The 14,247-nt window shown below is 36.8% G+C and overlaps 1 protein-coding gene across 4 annotated transcripts in view; it reads left to right on the top strand.

Moving 5' to 3' along the window:
• The window catches only part of LCLAT1 (lysocardiolipin acyltransferase 1), a 65,305-nt gene extending 53,697 nt beyond the window's left edge, over window positions 1–11,608 (top strand). For all 4 annotated transcript variants that reach the window (XM_058187334.1, XM_058188189.1, XM_058189037.1 and 1 more), the window contains exon 6: window positions 9,637–11,608. In XM_058187334.1, coding sequence (XP_058043317.1) covers window positions 9,637–10,136 — 500 coding nt within the window. In that variant the 3' untranslated portion in view covers window positions 10,137–11,608. The remainder of the gene's footprint in view (window positions 1–9,636) is intronic.
• The last annotated feature ends 2,639 nt before the right edge of the window (window positions 11,609–14,247 follow it).

The following is a 14,247-nucleotide window of genomic DNA, read 5'->3' as shown; positions in this document are numbered from 1 at the left end:
GGAATCCAGCTATTTATTGTATGATAAAGAAAATAAATTTTTAATATTGGATTTAAATAATAGGCTTCAAACTTTATTTATTATTAACCTCGGATTGTTGAATATAGTTTCCTTTCCTAAGTAAGCATCCTTTCCTACTATAATTTTGCATCTAAGTCTGAGAGAATTTTTCAGTAATTGCAGGACAGCATCACACATTATTTTCCATTCACATAGCTTGTTGAGTTTTTTTTTTTTTTTTTTACTAGGTGATTGTCAATTGACTTGTTTATGATTCAGTGTACTATATGAATCCTAAACATGGATTTCTTCAGTAACTAAGTTAGGCATCTTCAGTGTTCACTCAAGATTTATCTCTAAAACATGAGTTGATTGGTGTTAAGTATTCATGTGGTTGGGAAAAATGACATTTAGAGATGAAGTAATGTTGAAGTAATATTCGTATTCTACTTATAGAAGATAAATGTAGTTCTTGCAGAATCCAGCGAATCCTATAAGGAAAGATAGAAACTATAATTATGTTAGACAAATAGAAAAAACTTAGGACAATAAAATGTATTTTTAAGTATAAAAATCTACTGATTTAAAAATATAGGAAAGAATTTCTGATTACCCAAGGTCTTAAATTATAAAGGTTAGAGGTTTGTCCATTGAATGAGGTTTTAAAATACCAAATACCTGTCAAAGCAAAACTGCTGTAGTCAAGGAAGCTAAAGGAGATGATCTCTAAAATGTTTTTCTACTGATTCTCTTGTTCGCTAGAGCAGAGGGTTAAAAGAAATCAAATGTTCCATTCTCTGGGCAGTCATTTTAAACCATATGGACCAGAACTATTAAGTAATTTTAATAACTGACTTCTAAATAGGCCTTTGCCATCATGACAAATAGTAATTTCGGCTTCCAAGAATTTATCTAGCCCCTTTTAAAATTGTTTATGTTCATCTTGGTGACCCTCAGTACATTTGATACATTTGATGGAAATTAATTGCTTCCCTAAATGATTTGAGAAAAAATACTTCATTTGATCTGCTTTAACATTACAATATGCAGTTGCATAGGGTTATATTTGAGAGCTATTAGTAGAGAGAAAGGCAAATCCTGATCTACTTTGTCTGTGCCATGGTATCTTTTAGCCAAGATAAAAGCTGCAAACAGTTTCCCTTTCACAGTTTTTCCCACACTACAAGATCTTTTCACAATATGGTAGCCCAACTACCAGTCTTGTAGAAACTTGATTACTATGATGATGATAAGATGATGACCTTCATTCACCGTACACTGAATCACATTTGCCCTTTTAATTCCTATTCTCCCTATGTTTTTTGGAGCCTTTAGTTGACACTTTTGTGTTATGCACCTTAAATGATACCTTTTGCAAGATTAGCTACCATAAATAGTTAGTTCATTTAGGATTATTTGGGAAATTTACATTTGAATATTCTTATATCATCCGAATCTGAGACATTGATTTGGCTTGATCATTGTTAATACCAAGTATTTTATTTACTGAATAAAAATAAAGATTGTAAATGGCGTGCATTTGCACAGAGGCTGTTCATTAAAGTTATAATAACTTTATAAAATTTATAAAGTTATATGAAAAATTTATAAAATTATATGAAACTCCTCTGGCAGCCATAGGGAGAGAATATTTAGAATTTCGAGAGCATGCATCAAATATAACCACAATATGGTTGTTGGGGGAAATGACAACCATGGTTTACATGAATATTTCAAAAACAGAGTCATGTTAAGATGGGTGGAATTCAACTTCCAGAATTCCTCAGTCAGCACCCATCTTAAAGCAACTAAGGTCAAGAAACATTGGTTTATATGACCATTATAAAACAATTTGTCAAAAGACAAATCTGCCCCACATCATATGCTCTGCCATTCCAGGAGATTTAAAAGCATTCTTATCACTAAGTGCAGTGCTGGAAGATGATGCTTTGCTTTCAGCATGCCAGCTTTTTTTTTTTTTTGCAGAGAGAAAGTGAAAAAAAGAGAATGAATGAGTACCTGGTTAAAAAAAAAATTAGGGAGCATCTTACTGCATTTCACTTCATATTGCCTACCTGTGGTTTAATGTCAAACTTTCCAATTACGCATTGACTTCTGAACGATATTTCTTCTGAATCTCAAAAAAAGTGGTCTCCTTTGATAAGACTCTATAAACTAAATTAGAGTAAAAAGGTGGCAGCTTTATGAGAACAAACAGATACTGAATGTATGTGTTGAAACTGGGACATTCTTATACACATGCAGACCTCACATATATATATATATATCAAGAAGAGGGCCGTGAAAATATTTGCAGATCCCTCGCATCCTGGACATAAACTGTTTCAACTCCTACCTTCAAAACGACGCTATAGAGCACTGCACACCAGAACAACTAGACACAAGAACAGTTTTTTCCCGAAGGCCATCACTCTGCTAAACAAATAATTCCCTCAACACTGTCAGACTATTTACTGAATCTGCACTACTATTAATCGTTTCATAGTTCCCATCACCAATCTCTTTCCACTTATGACTGTATGATTATAACTTGTTGCTGGCAATCCTTATGATTTATATTGATATATTGATCATCAATTGTGTTGTAAATGTTGTACCTTGATGAACGTATCTTTTCTTTTATGTACACTGAGAGCATCTGCACCAAGACAAATTCCTTGTGTGTCCAATCACATTTGGCCAATAAAATTCTATTCTATTCTATTCTATATATATATCTCCATATTTTAAAAAAAAACAAGAAATAAAGCCTACAGCTTTAGTGTCAATGTTTGTTAACTGAAGTATCGTTAATTTATGCTTTTGTTATATTTAAGTTTAAGCAAACACTAACCAGCCTAGACATGTTTGTACACAGAAGTGCCTTCTCATTTAAATTCAATCATAGTCACTAAACAAGCCTGGCTAAGACTAGCTGAGGATATAAACTTCATTTTCATCTCATTAGGCCACCTGGAAGCAACAATCAGTGAGTTAGTGTTGACGTCAGTAGTCTCTCTGCTTCATTAAAATGTTAATTTCATGGCTTTAATTCCTTTTGTAAAACGTGCTGCTGCAGGACACTTTCTGCTACTTCCCCCCACCCCTCTCCTGTACTAAATAAATCACTACTCCATATTTCTTTTTATTGCCATCAGGGTTTTTGCTTTGTTTTGCTGTTTCTTTTTTTAGCATTCTGAAAGGACATTGAAGACATTGGACAAATATATATAATCCTTGAAACAGGAAGCCCTTTAAAAGGACCTAATGAGGCTCCTGTATTAATAATTAACAAAATACCTGTTTTCTTTTATTATTTTGATGTGATCACAAAAGAAGGCCATGGATCACTGAACTAGAATAATAATTTTAAAAACTCATATTAACTATTTTTATTCCGAAAGTCTGATTGGAAAAGTCTAGACAGTATATGTTATTAATAATACTACTTGATTTATTAGAGAAAATTCATTACTGTAATTCTAATTTGAAAATCAGTCTTGGAAGTCAGACAATCTATAAATTGTATAAAATAAATAAAAATAATTCTGATAGCTAATTAATATGCCTGACTTTACTTATAAAATTATTAAATAAAAATTGTTCCCAAATCAATAGGCTATACAAAACTCCAGGTTTCTCTCTATTTATTTAATTATATATTGTATATTCAGTATACAACAAAGTGTCATTGTTGGGAAAGCAAAATAAGTGTATACAGTTGTGCACAACCTACCCTTCACAATTTCTAATGTTTTTTTCATTCCTCTAGCTTTCTGGCCCAACACATTGCAGAAAGATAAGAATTTGAGAAATACAGGAATAACCCTGAAGAACCTGGCCTATATTAATTCAATATTTTATATTTCATAGTGGTCAACAGACCACTATGGTGATCACAAGCAAGGCATGGAAACAAAATACTTTTCTGCCATTGCTCCGCTGCAATTAATATCTGGAGGAGTGCTGCCTCCAACACAAAATTAACACTAAGCCTGCAAGACTAATAATGCTTCTCTGTGAGTAGTTCTCCTGACTAGTTCAAGGTTGACTAGTTCAAGGTTCTCCTGACTAGTTCAAGGTTGACTCAGCCTTCCATCCTTCAGAGGTTGGTAAAATGAGGACCCAGACTGCTAGGGCAATATGCTGACTCTGAAAAATGTTTAGCGAGAGCTGTAGAAGCATTATGAAGTGGTATATACATCTTAAGTGCTATTGCTATTATATACTAATGGCTCGCCTGATCAGCATTGGTCAGAGTGATCTTGGTAGTTCCTTGATTAGGCTGTTGTTAACTGTTAGCTTGTTTCTCTGCATTGGTAGTCCCTTGATTAGAGTACTGTTTACTTCTTGATTGTTGGTCTAGTGTTATTCACTGCTCATATAAGTGTTGATTATTGGCAGGGATGTGTTTTTAATCTTTTTGTTTCCTTTGTGGAGTTTTGATTGTCTCTTTTGAATGGTATGTAGAAAGAATAGAATTTTTTATTGGCCAAGTGTGATTGGACACACAAGGAATTTGTCTTGGTGCATATGCTCTCAGTGTACATAAAAGAAAAGATACCTTCATCAAGGTACAACACTTAAAACACTTAATGATAGTCATAGGGTACAAATTTAACACTTAATGATACAACACTTAATGATAGTCATAGGGTACAAATTTAACACTTAATGATACAACACTTAATGATAGTCATAGGGTACAAATAAACAATCAGGAAACAATCAATATCAATATAAATCATAAGGATACCAGATGTTGTTTATCTCTATGTGCCTGCTGATGGCCGAGTGCTTCCAGGAATTCTCTGGCATTTTTGGACTTGGCTTGATCTAGGATGCTCAATTTCCCATTGAAACTGTTTGTATTTATCTATGTGTTCTGAAATTAAGGATTTGTTTTCTCATGTCTTCTCGTTGCTAGCTGGAGTTCATGGATGCACTCTGCTAGTCTTCTGCCTGTTGCTACACTCTATGTTGTAGATGACTCCTAGATGACTTATTTTCTTGTTTCTTTTCTGGTTTTTTTTCCTACTGGGGCTGCAAGAAAAGAACAATTCAGACATATTTCTTTTAGTCAGTTTCATTTGGATGGCTGCTGGTCCTAGAGTGTTGAAAAAAGAAGAAAAGCTTCCCAATGTCACTTATTTCCATGCTATCCAATATTTGGCTCCCTCCAATCACCCTTTTTTATCTAAAAATGTTCTTAAATATTGTCCTCCCTTTTGTCGAAAGGAGGTGGAGACCCTGATTATTGACATTAGAGAACTGGAATCTTGTCCCCGATGTTATAACGATCAGTGATTAACAAACTATTATACTGATGCAGTGATGCCCTCTTGACCTAAATTATGAAAGGCAATTTTAGATCATATATAACTACAAGATACTTTTCTGGAAATCAGTGTTTTGATGCACTCTTATTTAAGCATAGGGAACATAAGAATTCTAGTGTAAATTTTTAAAATAAACTTTTTCTGCATTTTAAATATTAAAAAACTCTTAACTCCTTCTCATCCTCTCCATCCACTCCCCCAAGTAGTAATCTTCCATTTAAAATGTTTTAAATAGAAGACTGTTACTTAATCTGGGACACTCTTAGGTACTTTAAACAATAGATATATTTGACATTTTAACGTTACATTTAAAAATTGGGTTATTTTTGAGTCTGACCTAGAATCTGATCAATTTTGTTTCACATTGAATATTGTCTAAAAGGTCATTTACTATAAATAGGTAATTCTAAATGCTGTTCTTTGTCGTCTGTAAAAATACACTAACGATGTAAGCACTTGTCCTTTATATAACTCAAGTCATGAATGTGTCTTTTAGTGCATAGCTATGGATAAATAAATAGAATTGACAGACAGATACACAGACAAGAAACAGTGGATGGAAACTAATCAAGGAGAAAAGCAACCTGGAATTGAGAAGAAACTTCCTAACAGTGAGGACATTTAACCAATAGAATAGCTTACCTTCAGATGTTGTGGGTGTTTCATCACTGGAGGTTTTTAAGAGACTGGACAGTCATTTGTCTGAAATGGTATAGGATCTCCTCCTGCTTGAGCAGGGGTTGGACTAGAAGACCTCGATGGTCCCTTCCAGCTCTATTCTGATTCTCTAGACACGCTTATATATACCTCTCTTTTTTACATTCATACACAGTAAAACATATTTATGATAGGAACTTCAATTGCGTAACTTTGTTTAACTACCTTTTGAAAGTACATAAATTCTTATTTATTTGTGAAATGAATGAATGAAATTATATAAAAAGATGACTATAGTAGCTTTCCATGAAAGTTTCAAAGGAATAAGTCTTTTATGCTTAAAAGCTTTTCTAACAGAATCTCTCAAGAAAGCTTTTAATAAAAGTATCTTTGAATTTGAAATTAAATTTAGCTACTTCATATTTAATGCCTACTTTAGATTTACCTGCTTTGCTGATACCAGTCTGATGGAAACAAGCAAACCTTAAGAGATCAGTTAGCTATTGCAGAATTGACTTCATAACTACACAGTTGTCTTATGATGGACAACTTCTGTCTTTGCTAAGGTTTACTCTTAGGAAAGTGCATAGAAATATAGCTTGAGAGATTCAATTCTAGCTAGAATTAGAGTAAACTATACAATAATGCACAGTTCACCTCAGATATCACAATACATACACATTTTGAATTTTGTAAGATTAAGTATATTTTTTTAAAAAAATGCTAAGATGCTATTTAAGAATGCAGTTGTGAACGAACGTATCTTGTGGAACATTTGGGGCTGAGACAGTTGCTTTTCAAGCCAAATGCATCATATAAGCTGTCAGTTATCCCTAAAAGAAGTGAAAGGACCTAGGTGGGACATGAGCCAAAGGCCTGACTGGCATGCGAATGGAGGCCCTGGGCAGGGTGTGAGAGAAGCCCTGCCTGCATCAGAATGAAAGAAAGGCCCAGCTGGTATATTGGTGGCACGCAGTGTTGTGGGCATGGCAGCGGCAGGCAGGGGAGGAGGTGGGGTGGGGGGTTGCAAAAGTGCTGAGATAGGAGAAATAAACAGGTAGGGAAGTTCAAGAGGAGGCAGAAGAGGCAATACCTTACTTTATCAAGGCTTGGGACTACAAGCTTGACTCAGTGTGGTTTGGTTAATGACGAGGACTACCTGGATTTCTGTCACTGAACAATATGGTCATGTGATATTGCACTTCTGACCACATTGCTTAGAAATTCCACTTCCAATTACTGGTGTTAACCAAAGACTGTACCTTTAAGCAAGGAGCAGTATCTGAGTTCACCGAAGATTTTCAGTAAGACATAATGCTAATTCCAATCGTTTCTCTCTTTTACGGAGTTGCACTTTTATTGCCAGATGCAACAACTTAAAAGCAATTGTACTAAACAATTACGTGTGCTACAAAGCAGTATATTACAGTTAGGAATCAATTATTTTCTAATTAGACATTCCATTATTATATTGATATATTTGATTTCCTACAGGTCTCAGGTTAATCCTGAAACAAATTCTTTGTGAATAAATATTACTCATAATTAAAGAGTGTTTATTGAAGCTGAGACTTTTCATTAAATCCTTTTCAGATTAAGGAGGCTTCCAGAGTACTGGGTTAATTGAACTTAATAAGATTTGTCCACTTGTTCGTTTTGGTATGGCAGAAATTGTTTTAGTGCCAGCCAGTTAGCAGCTATAAACTCTTTTCTTCTTCCCCATCCTCTTGTGAATTTAAATACCTGTCTCTTTCAGAGTCTATACAAGCTGCATTCTGATCAGCCACTTCATACCATAAAGGCTATCAGGCCCTGTGCCTTATGCCCTATGCCTGAATCAAAGGATTCATGAAATAAGAACAATGGCTGTATAATGGAGCTAATGTTATGTTATGCCATATGTTTTGACTTTCTCCAACCTCTTGCTCCAACTGTTGACCAGGCAGCCTGGCTGGATTTTGTGCAAGGCTGAAAGCAACCTCAGAACCTCAGTGTGTCAAAAAAAAAAAAATCCCTTTGTGCCGTGCTACTAGACTGGGCTGGGCTGGGCTAAGCTTCACACTGTAGAGGAAAAAATGCAGCTGCAGAGCCATAACACTCTTTAAAAGTTCCAAATACCAACAAGGCAGTCCCTCCCTTATGGAGTAATATTCCCCCTGAAGTTCATTAGGCCTTTAGCCTCCTAACTTTCCATAAAGCACTGAAGTACTGTTTAGAATATTGTCTTGCAGATACTCAGATCATTGAGGCAATATTTAAACCAGCACCCGGTGACCGGAAATGACCTGTTCGCCAACTTCCGATGGGACTGGAAGGCCCATTTTTTGCTTTCCAAGTTGGCAAATGGGCTGTTTCCAGCTCCAGGGGGGTGGGGAAGGTCGTTTTGACCCCCCCCCCGGCTCCTAGAAAGGCTTGAGCGGGGGGAACAGAGTGTGTGTCACATGTGTGGGGGCAGGGCGCATAGAATTATGGGTATAGGTACACATGTGCATGATCCCCCCTCGTGCTTCCACCGCTTTTGGAACGTGATGGCAAAAAGGTTCGCAGGCATTCACAGTAAACTTGAATAAAAAATCTATTAGCTATCTTACTACATCTAATATCATTGTCACATTCATGAATATGTAAATATATCATGTAACCTTTCAGTTTTTCATTTTAAACCTATTCAAAGGATTGTTGATGATGCTTAAAATCTAGTTGTAAAGATCAGGAAGAAACTATAGGCATTCTGTAGCGGCTGAATTAAAAGGACTGTTGAAAAATTCAAAAATCTAGTCTTAATGAAACATCTGGCAATGCTATTGTATCTAGAATTTTATTGGAAGGAAAACAACCTATCTCATTTTACAAATAATTTGCATTATGATTTCTGTTGAAATTGTTTCTTCAGGTTTTTTATAACAAGTAATCTAAACAGCAGATTTTCACATCTTTTTAAGTGTAACAATTATTGCTGGTTTGCTGGCAGTAATAGCTATTTATTTAAAAAATATTTAAAGAAAGAGAATGGAATCTATATACTATTAGGTAAAGGTTCCCCTCACATATATGTGTAGTCGTTTCCAACTCTAGGGAGCAGAGCTCATCTCCGTTTCAAAGCTGAAGAGCCAGTGCTGTCCGAAGACGTCTCCATGGTCATGTGGCCGGCATGACTAAACGCCAAACGTGCAAAGTAGCAGAAAATTGAGTTCTTGAAAATGGGCTCCCTTAATGTTACTATGTTGTCTTTAAAAAAAATCTGTTGTATTAGTATTTAATTATGCTAGTTAAATTAATCAACTTTATTAATAATTTAATTTATTCTCCTTGATTGCCGGAATCTGCCAGTTCTGCATTGAAAAATCTAATTAACCTTTCTGATTTAGCACATCTTTAAGCCACTAGATCAGATTTCTGCCACAAACTAGGCAGCCTTCAGCAACATTTTTCTGTCGCATCTGGAACCTTACAGATACTGTATATGAAAGCTGGCTGGGTGGCTTTGGGCTGGTCACTCTCTCTCTCTCATCTCAATCCATCTCATAATGTGGTGGCTGCGGGGAAAGTAGAAGTCAGGAATGTTAGGTATGTTTTCCAGAGAGAGAAGGGGGGGAGAGGATGGTATAATTATAATAATTATAATTATATTTCTTCCTAGGTAATAACCTTGATGCTGTTCATGACATAACAGTGGCATATCCTCAAAACATTCCACAAACTGAGAAACATCTTCTATGTGGAAATTTTCCCAAGGAAATTCATTTTCACGTCTGCAGATACTCTGTAGAATCCTTGCCAACCTCTCGGGAAGACTTGCAACTCTGGTGTCAGAAGCGCTGGGAAGAAAAAGAAGAACGGCTGCGCCAGTTCTATGAAGGCAAAAAATACTTTGATGTGTCAGGGAGAAGCAAAATCCCACCCTGTAAATCTGAGCTCAGGGTCTTGGTTGTTAAGTGTGTTTCCCTCTTGTACTGGACATTTTTCACACTCTCTGCGATTGCACTGTTATACATGTACAACTTTGTACGATGGTATTTTGTGATTGTAGTTGTCATTTTCTCTGTGCAAGAAAAGTTGTTTGGTGGACTTGAATTGATAGAACTTGCATGTCATCAATTTTTTAATAGACGCAGGTTATCCAACGTAAACAGATGTTAAATTTAACTGGCGTGTGTACTGTTTGGATGGGTGATGTTTGTGAGCACTTTTCAGATGTGCCATAAACTTTTCATAGTGGAAGGAGATTTTGCATGGGAATTAATTTTTCTTAATGCTGTTGTGGTTAATGCACTGTATTCTTCTTGTAAAGAACAAAAGTTCATATTGAATTTTTAATTTTTGAATGTATCAATGTTCCTCTTGCAGCTAGCCTCTGCAGCATCGCTGGAAAAGCATTTGCTGACCAATCAAAGTTTCTATCCATTGAATTGTTTAAATACGTAGCTCTAAATTGCTGGGCAAATTAGGGAGCTAAAAGTCATGGACTGTGATTCTTACAGTGCCTTGCTCTAAATAATGTGTGAGATTTGAAAGTCCCAATTCATTACACACTTAATAGTTGACTATCTTCATTTCTCTACCTTTATACCTTACGGAGAGTTAAATGGCTGATGCAATTATTGTCATCAAAATCAGCAAATGTTTTCAGCTACTGAAAGAGAAAACAAAACCCAGGACCTAAAGCTGGATGAATGAAGATAGTCTGTTTTGAACTATTAAAATTTATTACATTTTGGGGGGGGGGGGGCGGAATCTAAAATTCAATAAGGCTTACCTCTAAGTAAAGGTGCTAGCAAAGGTAACTGAGCTGGATCCCACTGTCATTTTGCAAGTCCTAAATCATCTTCAGGATTCCATTCCTGTGAATTGTTTGTCATATGGTGAAATCACAGTCCATCTCCACTTCAGGTTTAAGCTGCCCTGCAAACCTAACTGCTAAATGCTCAGGCAAAACAATGTAAAACTGGGGGAAGTATTGAAATTAATTTTCCCATGATATGAAAATAGAAATAATGTTAAAAATTGCCCCATTGGATTATTACTATAAGAAACATTAAGGTTTTTCTATTAACGTTTGTCTCCTTTCCCAAATCTGAATTAAGAAACTACTTTTAGCATGGAAACTGAAAGACACTTGTGAAATCAGTCCATGCTTGACCATAAGCAACCCTTCCCCTCCCCCTCCCCCAAAGCTTCTACTCCATGTAATGAATTATATATATATATATTCAAATTTCCTAATTGGACCCTTTTTTCTTTTTATGGCTGAACATCTTTCCTCCTGCTATTTTTTAATGGAATTAGGGTAAAAAAAAGATGGCTGCAGTTCACCCTTTTTTTACACTTAACACAACAGGCCAAGACATTTCTCTGAATGTTATTAATACCACAGCTATAAGCTATATGTTCACCATGTTAAATGTCATGGCTACTTCCACATCTTTTTCAAACCCTGTCGCCCCTATAGTAAGTTTTCACACAACCATTTTATAAATAAATTGTATTAAGAGCTGCTGGCATATGAAAGGTCTGTAAACTGGTCTTAGATTACCAATGTTATTGAAATGTCAATGTTTTAGCCATAAAAAATATTTACTCTAGAGCAACAAATAAAGAATTTAAAATGCAAATTGGTACTATTTAAGCTATATGACTTTACATCTTAACCTGGATAGCTAGCAAAACACATTACAACATAACACAATATGAAAGTTATAAGGCAAATACAATCTTTAAAGGTGAACTTCAACCAAGATTCCTCACGAAACTATATCTTGACTCAGAATAGGACACACATATTGGGATCCACTAACATCCTAACACCACTGTCTGAGAAGAAAGCATAGTCTCCAAAATTCCATAAGACTGACTGGACTGTCCAAATCTCATGGAGGAGACTGCCACAGAATTTACTCTTCTTAGATCCTCTAGTACAGGGATGACAAATTCGATTTCATTGAGGTCCGCAACAGAGTTGTGCTTGACCTCGGGGGGGTGGGGTGGCCAGTTCAGTGTCATTCGTGTTGGGGCACCAGTGATGGCCTGAGCACTCTGCCAGTGAGCGCTCTGCAAGCTCCGTTTTCAGCCCTGACAGCCTCCTGCAAACTCTCTGCCAGTGAAAATGGAGCTTGGGAAGCCCTCATGACCTCCATTTTTGGCTGCAATGGCCTCCTGCAGTCCTCTGCCAGTGAAAATAGAACTCAGGAAGGCTGCCTGTGGCCCTCCTGAGCTCTGTTTTCGCTGGCAGAGGCACTGTGGGCCAGTCCTTTGCTGTTTCCAGGATGGCCCCGCATGCCAGATCTAAGCACCCTGCGGGTCGGATCCGGCCTATGGTCCTTGAGTTTGACACCCCTGCTCTAGCAACATGGTTTCACAGAAGGGATCTCAAGGGTGCCTGCTGTGACAGATATGATTGGGCTGAGTGAAATAATTGGATACTTGTAGTTCTAAAGTATCCTGGCTGTATATTATGCTGGGCCTCAGATGACAACCAGCATTTTTAATGGCAAAACTGAATATGTGCTGTTACATTCTGAACCAGCTGTAGCTTCAAAATGCTTTTCAAGGATGGCCCTGTGTAGTCTGTAGTCTAACCAGGAAGTGACTAAAGCATATGTATCCAGGAATCGGTGCAACTAGTGCACAAGAGGGATTTGTGCAAATCCTGGCCATGATTACCACCTGATCTCTACTACCTAGCCACGAGTTCAGATGGACCGCTAACTTGTACATCAAATCTGGGGGAACATTGCCCCATCCAAAGTTAATAATGGTAAGCTGCCAAACCTAAAACTGATAGCCACACGGTCTAGCTAGGATTGCATCAAAAGTCTGCTTTCCCAGACGGATCCTCAGTCTCCAGCCAGTGGGAAGAATCTTGATGGCATAATTTGGGGCAGAGATATATAAATATCATCATGGAGGACATGGATCTAAAACAAGGTGACAGAAATTAGAAATTATATGGAAGGTAGATCCAAAATATACAATAATGTCACGGTTCTGTTGAATATGTACAATTTAAAAAAATTGTAATAAAAATAAAATAAAAAAAATAAAACACAGGTGACAGACTCAAAGCCCTAAGCAGTGGTGAAATCCCCCCAGTTGTATCCAGCCCGCCAAATCAGTAGCGCTGGCGGGAGCTCCGCCCACCCACCAGAACATCATTACGTCCCTTTTTTTACCATCTGTGCATGTGCAGAAGAGGGGCATATGCGCTCCTGTGTGATCCTGTTCCCGAACCGGTAGCGAAGGTAAGTGGATTTTACCTCTGGCCCTAAAATCCTGTTCTGTTCCTCAGGACTAACAGACAGTAATTCTCTCCAGATAACTAAGCAAGAAGTCCCTCAGTCAATTCCATAAGACCTACATAGCCAGAATCTGAACAAATTCAACTGACATCTGACAGATGCCTAAAACAGTTCTCACCAGGACCTGGAATGTAGCATTGATACCAAGCATCAAGGCTGCCTTTCCTAAGAACAATCCACTCCTGGTCTTCCACCAATCACCCTATGCCCTCCATCACCACTGCCTACTCTCTCATCTCTTCATAACATCCATCACTCAATGATGCTTGTCCTCCCCCCACCCCCCCGCATCAAAGGGATCCATCATACACTAGATGGCACACTAAGATTGACATAAGATTAAAAGGAATCAGTGCTCATAAAATAAGCGTATAACTTCTGTTAGTCTTTTGCTAACAATTGGACTTGCTTTTAAGGTTCTTGGCCTTAAAAGAGTAAGTATATTGTGATGCTATATGACTGCAGATATACAAACTGAGATTATCTTACTCAAAGTTATTTAAACAAGTTATTATTTATTAAATCATTTAAAAAGAAACTGGCTTTAGACATCATGTCAGCAAATTATAATCGAAACCCAGTGGGGGAAACTTCAATTTCCTGGAATTTCCTGTTACTGAGTCAAAGAGGCCATCCTGAAAATAGAAAAACCACTTCTCTCAAGAACAGTTGAGCTGGATTTTATTAGAAAGTTTAACACTCTCTCGGTTTCTTATTGCACTCCAGGCAGTAATTAACTCACATAATAGTTGTCATACTTGACACCTATATATCTGCACATAATAAGATGAAGGTTTGCAAATGTTGAGGGTAAGAATTTTTAGGAGTGCCCAATTTTGTGATTTTCCAGAATCACATAGCAAAGTGACATGAACTGGAACTGTTCTAACTGGCAAATAGCTTTGGAGGTTTTTTTTATTGATCGGATAGTGCCATTTATTTCAGTGTTTCCTGTT

This window comes from Ahaetulla prasina, chromosome 1 (assembly GCF_028640845.1).
Source record: "Ahaetulla prasina isolate Xishuangbanna chromosome 1, ASM2864084v1, whole genome shotgun sequence".
Taxonomy (NCBI): Eukaryota; Metazoa; Chordata; class Lepidosauria; order Squamata; family Colubridae; genus Ahaetulla; species Ahaetulla prasina.
The sequence above is the reverse complement of the archived record's forward strand: the minus strand, read 5'-3'. Positions and strand labels throughout refer to the sequence as shown.